This window comes from Neovison vison, chromosome 11 (genome assembly GCF_020171115.1).
Source record: "Neovison vison isolate M4711 chromosome 11, ASM_NN_V1, whole genome shotgun sequence".
NCBI classification, from domain to species: Eukaryota; Metazoa; Chordata; class Mammalia; order Carnivora; family Mustelidae; genus Neogale; species Neogale vison.
The window spans coordinates 164805684-164817832 of NC_058101.1; the positions used below are offsets into that span (position 1 = coordinate 164805684).

At 59.6% G+C, this 12149-nt stretch overlaps 1 protein-coding gene and 1 long non-coding RNA gene across 3 annotated transcripts; one reads left to right on the forward strand and one right to left on the reverse strand.

Annotated features, from left to right (window-relative positions):
* The first annotated feature begins 1714 nt into the window (after positions 1-1714).
* On the forward strand, positions 1715-3869 carry LOC122889793. Its single transcript, XR_006380965.1, has 2 exons — positions 1715-1846; positions 3462-3869. It is a non-coding gene; the product is annotated as an uncharacterized LOC122889793 (long non-coding RNA).
* Positions 2688-7561, reverse strand: FGF17 (fibroblast growth factor 17). 2 transcript variants are annotated; one of them, XM_044225204.1, is made up of 5 exons: positions 7378-7561; positions 7131-7167; positions 4293-4437; positions 3979-4085; positions 2688-3044 (listed from the first exon to the last, which is right to left on the reverse strand). In XM_044225204.1, the coding sequence occupies exons 1-5, from the start codon at positions 7410-7412 to the stop codon at positions 2751-2753; spliced, it is 618 nt and encodes a 205-aa protein (XP_044081139.1). In that variant the 5' UTR covers positions 7413-7561; the 3' UTR covers positions 2688-2750. The 2 variants fall into 2 exon arrangements, with proteins under 2 accessions (XP_044081139.1, XP_044081138.1); XM_044225203.1 differs by having other exon boundaries at positions 4293-4470.
* Between the last annotated feature and the right edge of the window lie 4588 nt (positions 7562-12149).

Below are 12149 nucleotides of genomic sequence, written 5' to 3' on the forward strand. Positions count from 1 at the left end.
GCTGGGATTGCTGCAGGCAGCTATGGGGTGGTCCAAGGTCCTCAAGGAAGCCTTCTCCCTCCCCTACCCATGTTAAATCCCTCGAGACCCCATGATCCGAGATCCACTGCTTTGGCCTCTTTCTTTCAGCATCTTTGAAATCAGCCCCAGTTCGGGGGAATGAGCAGAACAGACTTCCCCAGAGTATGAAGAGGCCCTCTGGGTATGGAGCCTGGACTTGGCAGAGGCACGAAAAGGTGTGGTGAGAGGGTTCAGAGAGCCAAGCCTGAGACCCAAGGCCACCAGCAGGCATCAGACGTGCCAGGCTCGGGGCTCGGGGCTCAGGGTGGGGCGAGGCGAGTCACTCTGAGATGGCACAGGCCTCAGAGGCCGCCTTCTTCCCTCACCCTGCCCACTCTCAGTCCCTCCTCTCCAGGTTTCACCTCAGAAAGCAAGAAAGGAAACAGTGAGGGCTTTCTGGAGCCGGCCCCCAGAGGCCTGTCTGTGCTGGGGAGGTCAGAGAGAGGGAGGGAGGGGCAGGAGAAAGGCGGAGAAGAAAGCAGAGGCAAGACAAAGGGCTCCGGTCCACCTTTGAAGCTGTCTCTAACCCAGCCAGGGAGGGTGGGGTGGGTCTGAGAAGCTGGCTGGGGGGGAGGCAGTCTAGAGTTTTATAAAGAATGTCTTAAATTCCTGCGGAAATCAGCAGGATTGTAAGAGCCCCCCTCGCCAACACACCTCCTTCCCAGCCTCCTACCCCTGCCCCCCAAGTCCAGACCTCCACACCTGGGGGCCCCAACCCTTTGTCCTCAGGTAATTGCTGGGTGTTGCCCCTGTGTTTAAAATCCCATTGAATTCACCCGTTATCAGCTGTGGCTCCGGACCACCCTTTCTACCCCCCAACCCCCAGAAAACCACCCCCAACACATCTCCCGCAGTCTTCACCAGGATTAAGGCTCTTTGTGATGTGTGTGTGGGGGAGAGCAACCTGGTGCAAAGCACTTATGACAAGCTGGGGGAGAATGTCTGTCCCAGGGCCTGGGGGACCTCCCTCTTGGCGGCTGCCTTCAACCTGCTCAGAGCTGGGGGTGTCAGACCGCTCCAGTCCTCACCGAAGGAGAGGCGAGGGACCCGCAACCCCCACCGACTCCGACTGTTTCACCCACCTCCCATTTTGACCGAACCAGGCTCCTCCCCAACTTCCCGATCGGTCCTTATTTTTAGGCCATTCTTGGGAAAAGTCGGGGAGAAGGGAGGTCTATTCATCCTTTCCCCTCTCTCTCCACAACACTTCCCTCTAATAGCTTTCCAGAAAGAAGGGGAAACTGAGGCTGGGGTTCCGACGACAGAAGAGCGGGCTGGGGCGGGGAGCCTGCTAGCGAAGGGCTTTCCCCTCTACAAGATTAAAAGCGCAGAGGAAAGAGGCAGCCTTTATGGCCTCTTAGTTCCACTCCCCAAAAGCACACCTGGAGGCGTCTGGGAAAGCCCACCCGAGAAGCCGGGGCGGGGGAGGGGGCGCCGGGCCCCTAACCCGCCCGCCGCGGCCCCCCTCCCCACAGGGCCGCGCGGCCCAGCCCGCCGCCTCTAATTGCGACTTCCCCTCAGGTGTGGCCCCCGCCCCCGCCCCCCGCGGGGACCTGGGGAACAAGAGGACGCATTCTCGCCCTCACTCCCCCTTCCGCTCGGCCGAGCCCTCCTCCCCCATCCCCCGCCTCCCCTCCCCCCTCCTCACCGGAAAACAGCAATCCGGCTACCGGCGAGGAGGCTGCGGCGTCCTCCGGCCGCCCTGGCGGGCGCTCGGGCCTCTTGCCCCGGCCCCGGCCCGGGCGGCTCGCCCGCCGAAGGGCTTGGGTTTGCGTCGCCCCAACAGGTAGCACGGGACGCGCCGTGCCAGCCAGGAAACCGGAGCCCGCGCGGAGGGAGGGGCGCGCCCGTGGGTCCCGGGCCCTGGGCCCGCCCCGGGGCCGCCAGCCTCGCGCCGGGCGGAGGTGCGGGGCCTTCCCGGGGCCACCCACGCCCCGCTTCCCCTGCGGGCGGCGCTGCCCTTCGCGCCCCGCCCCTCCACCTGCCCCTCCACCTGCCGAGTCGCGCCCGGACCCGGGCCACCGGGCTGCGGCGCGGCTCGTCCGGGCTCTGGTCCGCGCCGCTCAGAGAGGCAAGGTTGTTACCCTCGCGATTTGGGACTTGGAGCCCTCCACCCCGCCTTCAGATAACCCGTTTGCAGGAAAATGGTTTTATTCTGGGACTCGAAATTGGGGATGGGGGTGCAGGCCTGGGTAGTGGAATGTGAAGAATGGCCATCTCTCTCTCTCTTTCCCCCCTTTTCTTTTTTCCTGAAACAAACACAAAAGTCCCTTCCTACAGTCTGGCCAGGAGGAATGTGGAGGCTGGGAGCAGACTGAGGGACTCCGCAGGCAGAGTTTAAAGAGAACCACCTCCGGACCGTGTCTGCAGGGCCTTGAATCTGCTGCCCTTTCCACCTGTTTTAGGGAGCCTGCGTCCGAGGGAACACTACAGTTCCTCGCCTGGGGGTCTGCCCCACCCCCACCCCCGGGGCCTATTTCAGTGCGGGGTCTGGGGCTGCTGCCCCGAGGCCCCAGCCCTGGTTTGTGGCAGTCCCGCCCCTTTCCGGCTCGAGGCTCTGACGCTGGTTGGTCTTCCCGGTCCTCCTTGGGGGCTCTGGTTCCCCTCCCTCCACCCCAGCCCAGTCTTGGGATTAGGAAGGGAAGGGGATGGGAAGGCTGGTGAGGGGCAGCTGCCCCCAGTGTCCCCGACTACGTCAGGGGCTGTGGCCTCCGAGTGCGCTTGGTCCGGCGCGTGGGGGCTGAGCCCACGAACTCGAACTGTTTCTGCCTCTCCGCGTGGTTGGGGAAGGGCAGCTGGCCCTGGTAGAGGCGCTTGATGAAGTGAGCCTCTCGTTGGTTCTGGCGGCTGCGAGAAGCTTGGCGGGGCCGACCCTGCCTCGTGAAGGCCATGAACCATCCCTCGTGCCGGGCATTCTGGAAGGCTGTGTAGTTGTTCTCCAGCACGATCTCCGTGAACACGCAGTCTTTGCTCTTGCCGCTGGGCTGCGGAGGGAGGGAGAGAGAGGAGGGGTGTTCGTCCACCCAACCTGTCTGGTTTGTCTGACGTTTGGACCAATTTTGTGGGACAAAGGAGGGAGCGGCAGGGGGCTGTGTGCCCAGGGGTTTCTGCCTGGGGAGGTGGGTGCCCTTGTTGGAGAGGTAAAAGTGGGAGAAGGGAACAAGGTTTGCTGGGAGTCAGATCTGAACTTAAATACAGGTTTGTCATTTGGAAGTTGTACGCCCTGAGCATGATGTTTAGCCAGTGGTATAGCATGGTAACTGTTGGGTGGAGGCCAAGGAGGCAACAGTCTGAGGAGAAGAATGGGCAACTGTCTACAGAATAAAGACTATATGTCAGGAGCCACACAGCCATCCATTTGACCCTATCCAAAACCTTGACACTATGCCCATTTTTTATAGATGAGAAGCCTGAGGCTTGACCGAAATCAGCAAATATTTGGTGAGAACAGCCAGAACCAGAAGCCAGGACTGACAAATGCTAAAGGAAACAGAATTCTCCCTACGCAACAGCGCTGGACCTGCCCGAGAACTCACACCAGCTGGTGCTTACACTAGTAGGCCCTTTGTGTGTCATCTGCCTGGAGGGATCCTGTGGACCCCGCTGACCTTGGGGGAGCTTGTGGCCATGTATGAATGCCCACTCTCAGCCCTGATCAAACTTGACCCTCAATATGGGGTCTGCAATCTCATGAAGGTGCTAAATCCTGACTCACTGATTGGATGTAGCCTGTAAATCAGAGCCCAAGACACTTAGGGATCAGTAAGTGTCTCATTTAAATGGAGAAACAAGAGTGGCTGAGTGTTGGAGTGTGAGTAGAAGTCATCTTGGCTTGAGCCCAGGGGAGGGGAGTGGGGTGCTGTGGGGCAGGCAGAAAGATTGATTCATTCCTCTCCTCGCCCTCCTTCCAGGTCTCACCTTCCCAATGAGCTTGCCCCTCTTGTTCATACAGATGTATTTCTCACTCTCAGCACCCTTGATGCGCACGCGGCTTCCAAATGTGTCCGTCTCCACTATGAGTTTGGCTGTGATGGGGGAGGGGGAGAAAGACCTCTGTCTGTGGGAGCTGTCAGCTCAGGGGTGTGGCAGGGGGCCCCCCAGCCAGCCTGACCTCCCAACTTTGGTTGTGGTGGGGGCACCGGGAGGCTCGTCCACTTCAGGGCCCTGCCTGGGCACAGGATCTGTTAGGCCGCCAGTGGTGTGAGAGGCCTCCAGTGAGGGCTGGGTCTCACCGAACTTGTTGCCATCCTCCGCGGTGGCAGAAATGCGACGCCCGGTGACCTGCACGTGCTTGCCACTGGTCCGGCTGTAGAGCTGGTACTCTCGGATCTGCCGCCGGCTCAGCTGGTCGGTCATGGCGCCCTGGTCCCTCACGTACTGGTTAAAATTAGGAGACGGGTGATTCTCCCCCTTTGCGGTTACCAAGGGAAAAATAGTGTCAATTTGCTTTGGGTGACACCACCGCTGGTCCATCCAGGGGAGAGGGGTGTGGAGGTGAGTGTGATGGGGCAGGCCACTGGTCCTAGGAAGCAGAGGTGTTGGGGAAAGGGACGTATGACCTTCCCAGGCCAGTGGGTGAGCCAGTCATGATCTCTTGGCTCTCCATCTGCCCAGGCTTGGGGGACACCTGTGATCTAGTGCAGACCTGGAATCGTGACTCTGGTTGCTAGAAGGAACCTTCAAAGTTATGGAACCCAAATTCAGCACTAACGGGATCCTGAGCTTCTGCATGTCTCCCCTGCCCCTCCTCCTGGGTGCTCAGGACCCTAGAGGAGCCCGTCCACCGTTCAGTGTTGTCCTTCTGGGGGTGAGGGACGTGGAGGCTGCAGCAGCAGGAGGAGCCAGCGGGCGTGGTCCAGGGGTGCTCCCGGGAGGTGCCAGGATGCCTGTGCCCCTACGTAACCAAGGCTGGTGGCCAGTAGGGGCGCTGTTGCTACCAGCTTCCGGGTTCCACCCAGGCGTGGTGCAAAGCCAGGATGAGCATCATCTCCAGGCCCAGTCTCTCCCTACCTATCTGCAACAGTGAGTGGGAGAAAACCACACCACTTCCCGCTCTCTCTCCAGTGAGGTGCAAACCAGATGCCATTTCTGAACTGCTGGTGACAACTTCAACCCTAGGCTCAAATGTTTCTCTTTCCACCCGATCCTGCTGGCCCCACTCTCCCTGGCCCAGGTCCCTAAGGCCACCTTTATACCAGGCCCAATCACAACCCTGAGACAGACCTGGACCCAGATCAGCATCTGTTGGAGGGCACCTCTGTTGCAGAGGGAGGAGCAGGAACAGGAAGGATCAGCTTTGAGGAAGGGGGTGGTGAGTGCTGTGGTGGCTCCAGGCTGACCCTGTAACCTGCTCAGGGTTAACCCTTCGTGTGTGTCACTGCTCATTTCCCACTGCAGCTCGGCCACTGGCCAGAAGTGCCGCCAGGACCCCCACCTATGAGAGCAAGGTCTGGAGACTCAGAGCAGTAAAGTGCGTCCTGCACCCCACCGTGGAAAAACCCGAGGCCAGCATTTGGGGTGGGGGCTAGCCTCCCTGCCAGGGGGTGGGGTCTAGCTGGCCTGGGACCCTCAGTGGGGTCCAGCCCGGCCCCAGCCCCCATCCTCCTGGCCCAGGTTCAGGCCCTCCGCCCCTCTTGGCGGGCAGCCTCCTTCTGGCTGTCTGTTCCAGGTCAGGAGCAGAGAGGGCCCCCCTGAAGCCCCCTCCTCTCCTTGTCCCCCTTCAGGCCCTGCACAAAAGCAGCCCCACGCCCCCCCCCCACAGCCCCACAGCCCACAAGTCGCTCTCCCCGCGGGACCTGGCCTGTCCCTTTCATGTTCCCGCTGCGGGGGGACCTCCCCTTCCACTGCTGCAGACAGCTGCTTGTCAGACAGCCCCTCAAGCATGGCTATGGTCCGGCCTGCCGGCCCCCCCTCCAGGGGGGGTGAGGGGGCACTTCAAGGGGGAAAGGACAGCTTTGCCACCTTCCCTGAGTCCTGAATGGGGCCTCAGCCAGGCCATAAACGCCCCGGCCAGCCTCACCATTGTGCTAATTCCCGTTCCAGAACAGGTTGGGCCCACCCCCAGCCCCCTCCCAGCCAGGCTGGGGGCTTTCTTCTTGCTCTCCCTGGATGTGTGAAGCAAAAGGCCTGGAACGGGGGCTAGAGCAAAAGGGGGAAGGAAAAGAGGGGGGGAGTTGTCTCTCTCTCTCTCCCACCCCCCCACTGCTTCAAAGGCAGCCCCTTTCCCTCTCCCAGAGAAAAGGCATTTACCTTCAAAAAAAGTCCCCACTGGATATGAAGAGAAGCGGGCCTCTGGCCTGGGAAAGCCAAGCGATCTCTCCCCAGAGCGGTTCTGGACCAGTGCATTTTAATAGCTGCACTTTTATGGAGGATCACAAAAAGGGACCGAGCCTCGCACAGGGGGCTGAGGCTTGGGGTAGGGGGTGTGCATCGGGGCGCTGGCATGGGGTGGGGGGAGTGTGGAGATGCAAACCCTGAATCTTGTCCCAAACAAACCTCTTTGGGCCTGACCTCGTTGCACTGTAGGTGAGGAGTCACCCCGCCCTGGCTGGGCATTGGGACTGCCCACACTAGTTCCCCAGGGCAGCACACCCCTGGGACATCTGTGATGGGGGGAGTGGGGTAGGAAGTGGAATGCACAAGTGGTTTTTCGTGGAAACCTGTGTTTTCAGGTAGCTCCCAGTACAAGCCTCACCTGAGCCAGCACCTCTGCCCTCTACCCATCTCTCCAGAGTCCATCCCTCAAGCCTGAGCTGCCGCATGTGGTTAGCCTTGGGGGAGGGGGGCAGAACCCGTGTGGCAGTAAGGAGGGAGAAACAGAGACTCCAGGACAAGTAGGGATAGGGAGGGTCATGGAGGGAGGACAGATAAAGACCTCAGTGCATCCCCAAATGTGCCTTAGCCCCTTCTACCCGCCTCCAAAGACTGACACCAACCACCCCACCACCTCAGAAACCATCTGGATCCAGGGAGAGGCCCGAACCTGCCTCTGTCCACCAAGAGATTACCCCCCGCCAAGCTGGGTGGGGTGGGGGAGACAGGGAACAGCTAGTGGGGGGGCACCCGCCTACCTGAGTTTGACAGCACAGAATCAGTAGCTGGAGGCACCTGTGTGGGAAGACAAGGCAGACCCTGGTGTGGGTGCCAGCAGTCAACCCAGGGCGAGCACCCAGGCACCCTACACACACACACACACACACACACACACACACACACACACACACACCCGCCCCTCTGGGTGGGAGTCCCGATAAGACGAGGTCTGCCCCAGGCTGGAAAGGGCAACGAAACTTCCATCCAGAGAGGCAGCACACTTACAGAGTGACGTGGGGCAGCAGGCGGGTGGCTCCCATCTCCGGAGAGAGTCCTTGGGGTGGTGGCCCCCCTGCCCCCAAACTCAGGAGCAAATATGGGCAGTTCCCAGGGGTAGAGAGGGGTAAAGTCCCAGAGAAGCCAAGGTCTCTTCAAGCCACAGGTTTTCAGGGGGGAGAGGAGGAGAGAGAGGGGAGGAGGGAGAGAGAGAGGGAGGGGAGGAGGAGTGGGGGAGGAGGGCGTAATTGGGAGACTGAGGTGTGAGGTGTCCACCTTCCTGGCCAGTGAGCGGGCAAAGCAGCTGCTGGCGGGGGCTGCCAGCCTCTTGCGGGGCTGCCTGCGCACAGAGGATGGAGCTGCTGGCTAAGGAGGCTGGACCCCGTGGTCTCCCACGTTTTCCCTGACCCTCAGACCTGGATGGGAGGGCCCCGCCTCCCCGTTCCCCAGGGGCCAGCTTCTCCTGCCCTCAGGTCTGGCGCCCCACCTCCCCAAGGGTGAGCGCAGGTATCATTCCCGGGCCAGGGGTTGCTGAGTCTGGCTCTGGGGGTGGAAATTCCCAGAAGCAGCCTTAAAAGGAGGAGCCTCCCTCCAGGGGGCAGGCGGTGGGCTTGGCTAGGAGCGCTGGCTTCCACTGCCTCTGTCACCCCTGGCTCCCCCTCTCTGCGGTCTGGCCACCCGGTTAGAGGTGTCAAGGCCGCCCCGACTGGCAGCAAATAGCGGTGCAACAGGTTGGGGACCAGGGATGGGGGAGAAGGTGCAGCTGGGGCTGTGGGAGGACCCAGTGTGGGCTTGAGAGCTGGCCTGCTGACTCAGGACAGACAGGCTCCGAGAGGGGCTGGTGCATTGGCACAAGCTCCTTTTCTTTGGGCCCCGGGCACTTTTCTAGAAGTGGGAACAGTAATGTCAGAGGGCCAAATGAGATAACTGCACTGAGCAGATGTCAAAAATCATAACATGTTCTTGGGCCTCACCCACCATCCTCTCTGGGGCAGTGGCTGTCCCTAGGGCCTCCTCCCTGCGCCCACCAGCCTCTGCCTGGGATGAAGAGCCCACCAGCCTCTTCACCTGACCTCTGGTCCCACTCTGCTGTGTGGTGGGACCAGTACTACCCCATTCTACAGGCAGGGAAACTGAGATGCACTGGTAGGTAGTTAGCTCAGAATAACCCAGCCAGTGAATGGCGGGACTGGGCTCCTGAAGTCCATGCTCTTTCTGTTCCACAGGGGTCTCGTCTGGAGCCTTTCTGCTGTGTCCACGCCCTCTGGGCCAAGATATCCAAGGCCCCAGAGGCTGGTGATGGGGACTGTAATTGTCCCTTTTCTTCAGAAGGTGGGTGATGGTGACTGTGGAAGCAGGCTTGTACTTGGGGGGGAATCTCTGAGGGAAGCCCCCATGTAGGGAAGCAGAGCTCACATCTCAGCTCTGGGCTCCGAGGTCTAAGCGCCCCCAGGATGGAAAGAGAAGGGGAAATGCTATGTGGATGTATTTACCTAAAGAGATGAGCAGGAGAGCTAAACTCTCACCTCCAAGCCTCCTTCTCACCTTCCTGAGCTAGATCAATCCACAAAGTTGTCTGCCACCCCTCCCCCACCCCCAGACAAGCCCAAAGGCCACCTCCTGGCCACCTCCAACTGTCCAGCTCCAGCACCTGGCTCCCAGCTCTGCCCCGGCACCCCGCAGCGGGGCTCAGGGCCCTGTTCAGCCTGAACTGCCCTGGGGAGTGCGGGGTGGGGGGAGCCTTGTAACTGGGGGAGTGTGGGGTTGGTTCCATACTTGAATCATACTGTCCAAACTGGAAGGGTTCTTCGAGATTCTTCATCTGGTCCAGGCTCCTCACTCACTGATGAGGCCCAGGGAGGGTCTCACAGCTAATTAGTGAGGGGCACGTGACTCGGACAAGGTACCAGGTACCCAGACTCCCGGTCCAGTGCTCAGCATTTTCCATGCATTCCCCACCCTGTCCCTCTCCTCTGCCTTCATCCAGGCTAGTGCCCCTGATGATTTCCATTTTCTATATTTGTTCACTTTCAGCCCGATTTAAACTCTGTCCCTTCGAGGAAATGCCTGAGTCCACCTGTCCGCTGTGGCTGGTGCCAGCTCTGGCTTTCTTCTCTGGGCAGCCTGGGACCTCACCCACATATCTGCCTGCTCCTAGCTCCTGGTAGGGTGCTCAGAGCTATCTCCTCCCGCCCTCACTCCTGGGGTGACAAGTGGGAATGGACCCATGGAGGATGTAGTTCAGACTTGGGGTGGACCCAATGAATTAAGGAGTCAGGTGTGGGAAGTGCCACCTAGCGCTGTCTGGGCCCCAGTTTTCTGAGCCCAAGTGCCTGGTTCTTATCAGTGGGGGAGGGGCTTGTTGTCACCTGCTAGCCCCCCAGCCAGGCCTGGGTCTCCATGGTAACAGATGCCAGCAGTCAAGCTTGGCCTGGGGCTCAGCCAGGGGCTTGGGCCAGGGGACTCTAGGGCATGGGTGAGTAGCCTATCTTATGGTGTGATACCTGCTCCTTGTCCCTTCCCATTGTGCACCTACAGGCCCGGCCTCCTGACTCAGCTTGCTCCTTTACCCCTAGGAGGCCAGTGAAGACCAGTGCTGGCTTCCAAGAGGGGAGGCAGCATGGAGAGTGTCCCATGGATTTTATCCCCATCCCCATCCCCTGTCCTCTATGGGCTGTGTGACCTATGGTAATCCCTTCATTTCTCTGGTCCCACTTCCTAATTTGTAAAAAGGAAATGGCCATTACCGATGTTGTCAAAACTGCCACCGTGAGCATCAACCGAGGTGGGCACTCCCTGAAAATTATCAAGGACCAAAAGAATGGGAGCAAAAGGCCTAGATCCTCTTATGTGGCTCAGACTCAGTTTACCTCCATTTTGACCCAGTCTCTCCCTTGACTAGAGGGAGCTGGGAGGCAGAAGGTAGGGTTCATTAACATTTATGGGGGGAGGTGGCAGGAGGTGATAAGGGAAGTGAGAAGTAGCCCTGGCTGCATTGGTTAATCCCCACCCCCTAGTGCCAAGTTCAACACCCCCCAACTGAGGCGTCTCACGCCTGCTCCTTCTAACAGCCCAGCTGGTGCAGACACAGAGCCCGCAGAGCCCACCTGCAGACCTGCCACTTGTCACCACCTGCTTCGACCCCAGCTCACCCTTTTCCTGTTGAAAAACAGAAGGGCTGGAGCTGGAGCCAGGCAAAAGGCAAATGGACCCTTCCAAGACGGGGAGCCCTCCATCTTTGCCGCTCCATCCCTACTGCCGGTCAGCACCGGGAGATCCAATCGGCTGGAGTAGCTGTCCGTGTAGCTGTTGCCTGCCCTTCTGTACAGACTCAGGGTGGAGCCAGGCTGCTGGGGCGTTTGCCAGGGGCGAGGTGGAGGGAAGAAGTACCTGTGCGAACCCCCGCTGGGCTAGAAGTGGCTGGGGCTGCCCATCCCAACTACCAGACTTCATTCCAACAACTGCTTTCAGTTCAGGAGACTTCCTAGCACTCGGGCTGCTGTGCGCTCTCTCCCTCTCTGCCAGAGTGGTTAGAGAGCTCTGGGGCCAGACGACCTGGTGGGAACCCTGGCCCCTCCTCTAGCTCTGGGGCCTTGGGGGCCAGTTGTTTCACCTCTCTGGGCCTCATCTTCCAGGTCTGAGAAACAGGGCTTAACAGCGCCCAGCACCTTCTTCCTGCAATCACGGCAGCCTTCTCTTTGTTCAGACCTCCAAGCTTGCTCTGCTGAAGGCCCTTTGCATTCTTGGCCCCTGCTTCTGGGAGTGTCCTTCTGCCAGCGACTCCTGGCACCTGTCAACCCCTTCTTGTCACTCTTCTCCTTTGAGGGACTTCCTCTCATCTCCTAATAGTACTTCTCCAGCCCGGAAATTGGCCTGTTTCACTTTCTCCAAAGCACTGGACAGTAACTGACATTTTGTCATCGACTTGTTTCCACGAGACTGGAGGGGACTTAAAGGTGAAGAATTTGTCTCCTCTGTCCTGTGTCACTGTGGCATGAAGCCATGGAAAATGCCTGCAGCCCACCATCCTGGGGCCAGATGTGAACTGATGTCCCTTAGCACTGTCCAGGTAACCCGAGGTCAGTGGCTCATTCTCATTTGTTAAAGGGTGGGGTGATGCCCACATCTTTCCCAGGGGATGTAGACAGCAAAAAGCAAGAAGGCTAGCCCTACCCTTCTCCATCTCTTCTGGCTTTGAGAGAAACTGAGGCTGAACATGGACACGCAAGCCTGATTGCTGACCTTCCCGTGCCAGCCTCTCACCTTCCGGGGCCCTGCCTCAGGATCCTAGAGAGAGGCAGGACCATCTCCCCATTGGCCCACTTTAGGTTTGGTTGGTAGGAGTGTAGGGGAGGGCCAGGGAGAAGTCAGAGGGCCTGAGAGCATTAAGCCCAACTAGGGGGCCATCTGTGTGTCACGATGGGTGACCCAGGCTTCGGGTCATTCACCCCCTTGCTATTCCAAACACTTTGGGGAGCCCTGTTCCGTGGTTCCAGGAGCTGTCCTGGGGGAAGCCTCCTCACACGGGGGTTAAGAGTGTTCACCCATCCACCCCCTGTGAGAGACCCTCTACAGCCTGCCTTACTCACGTGCCCAGCCTGGAAGGGTCTCCTTGGAGCTACAGGCCTCTGGGCTCTCGCCTGACACAGAGCTTCACACAAATCACACAAATGAGCAGGAGCCCACCCTGAGCAGGAGGCAAGCCTGGGAGTGCACGGCTAGCATCCCCCCTCCTGGGTTCCACCAGATGTCCTGTGTATTTGACAACCGACAGACGCGAT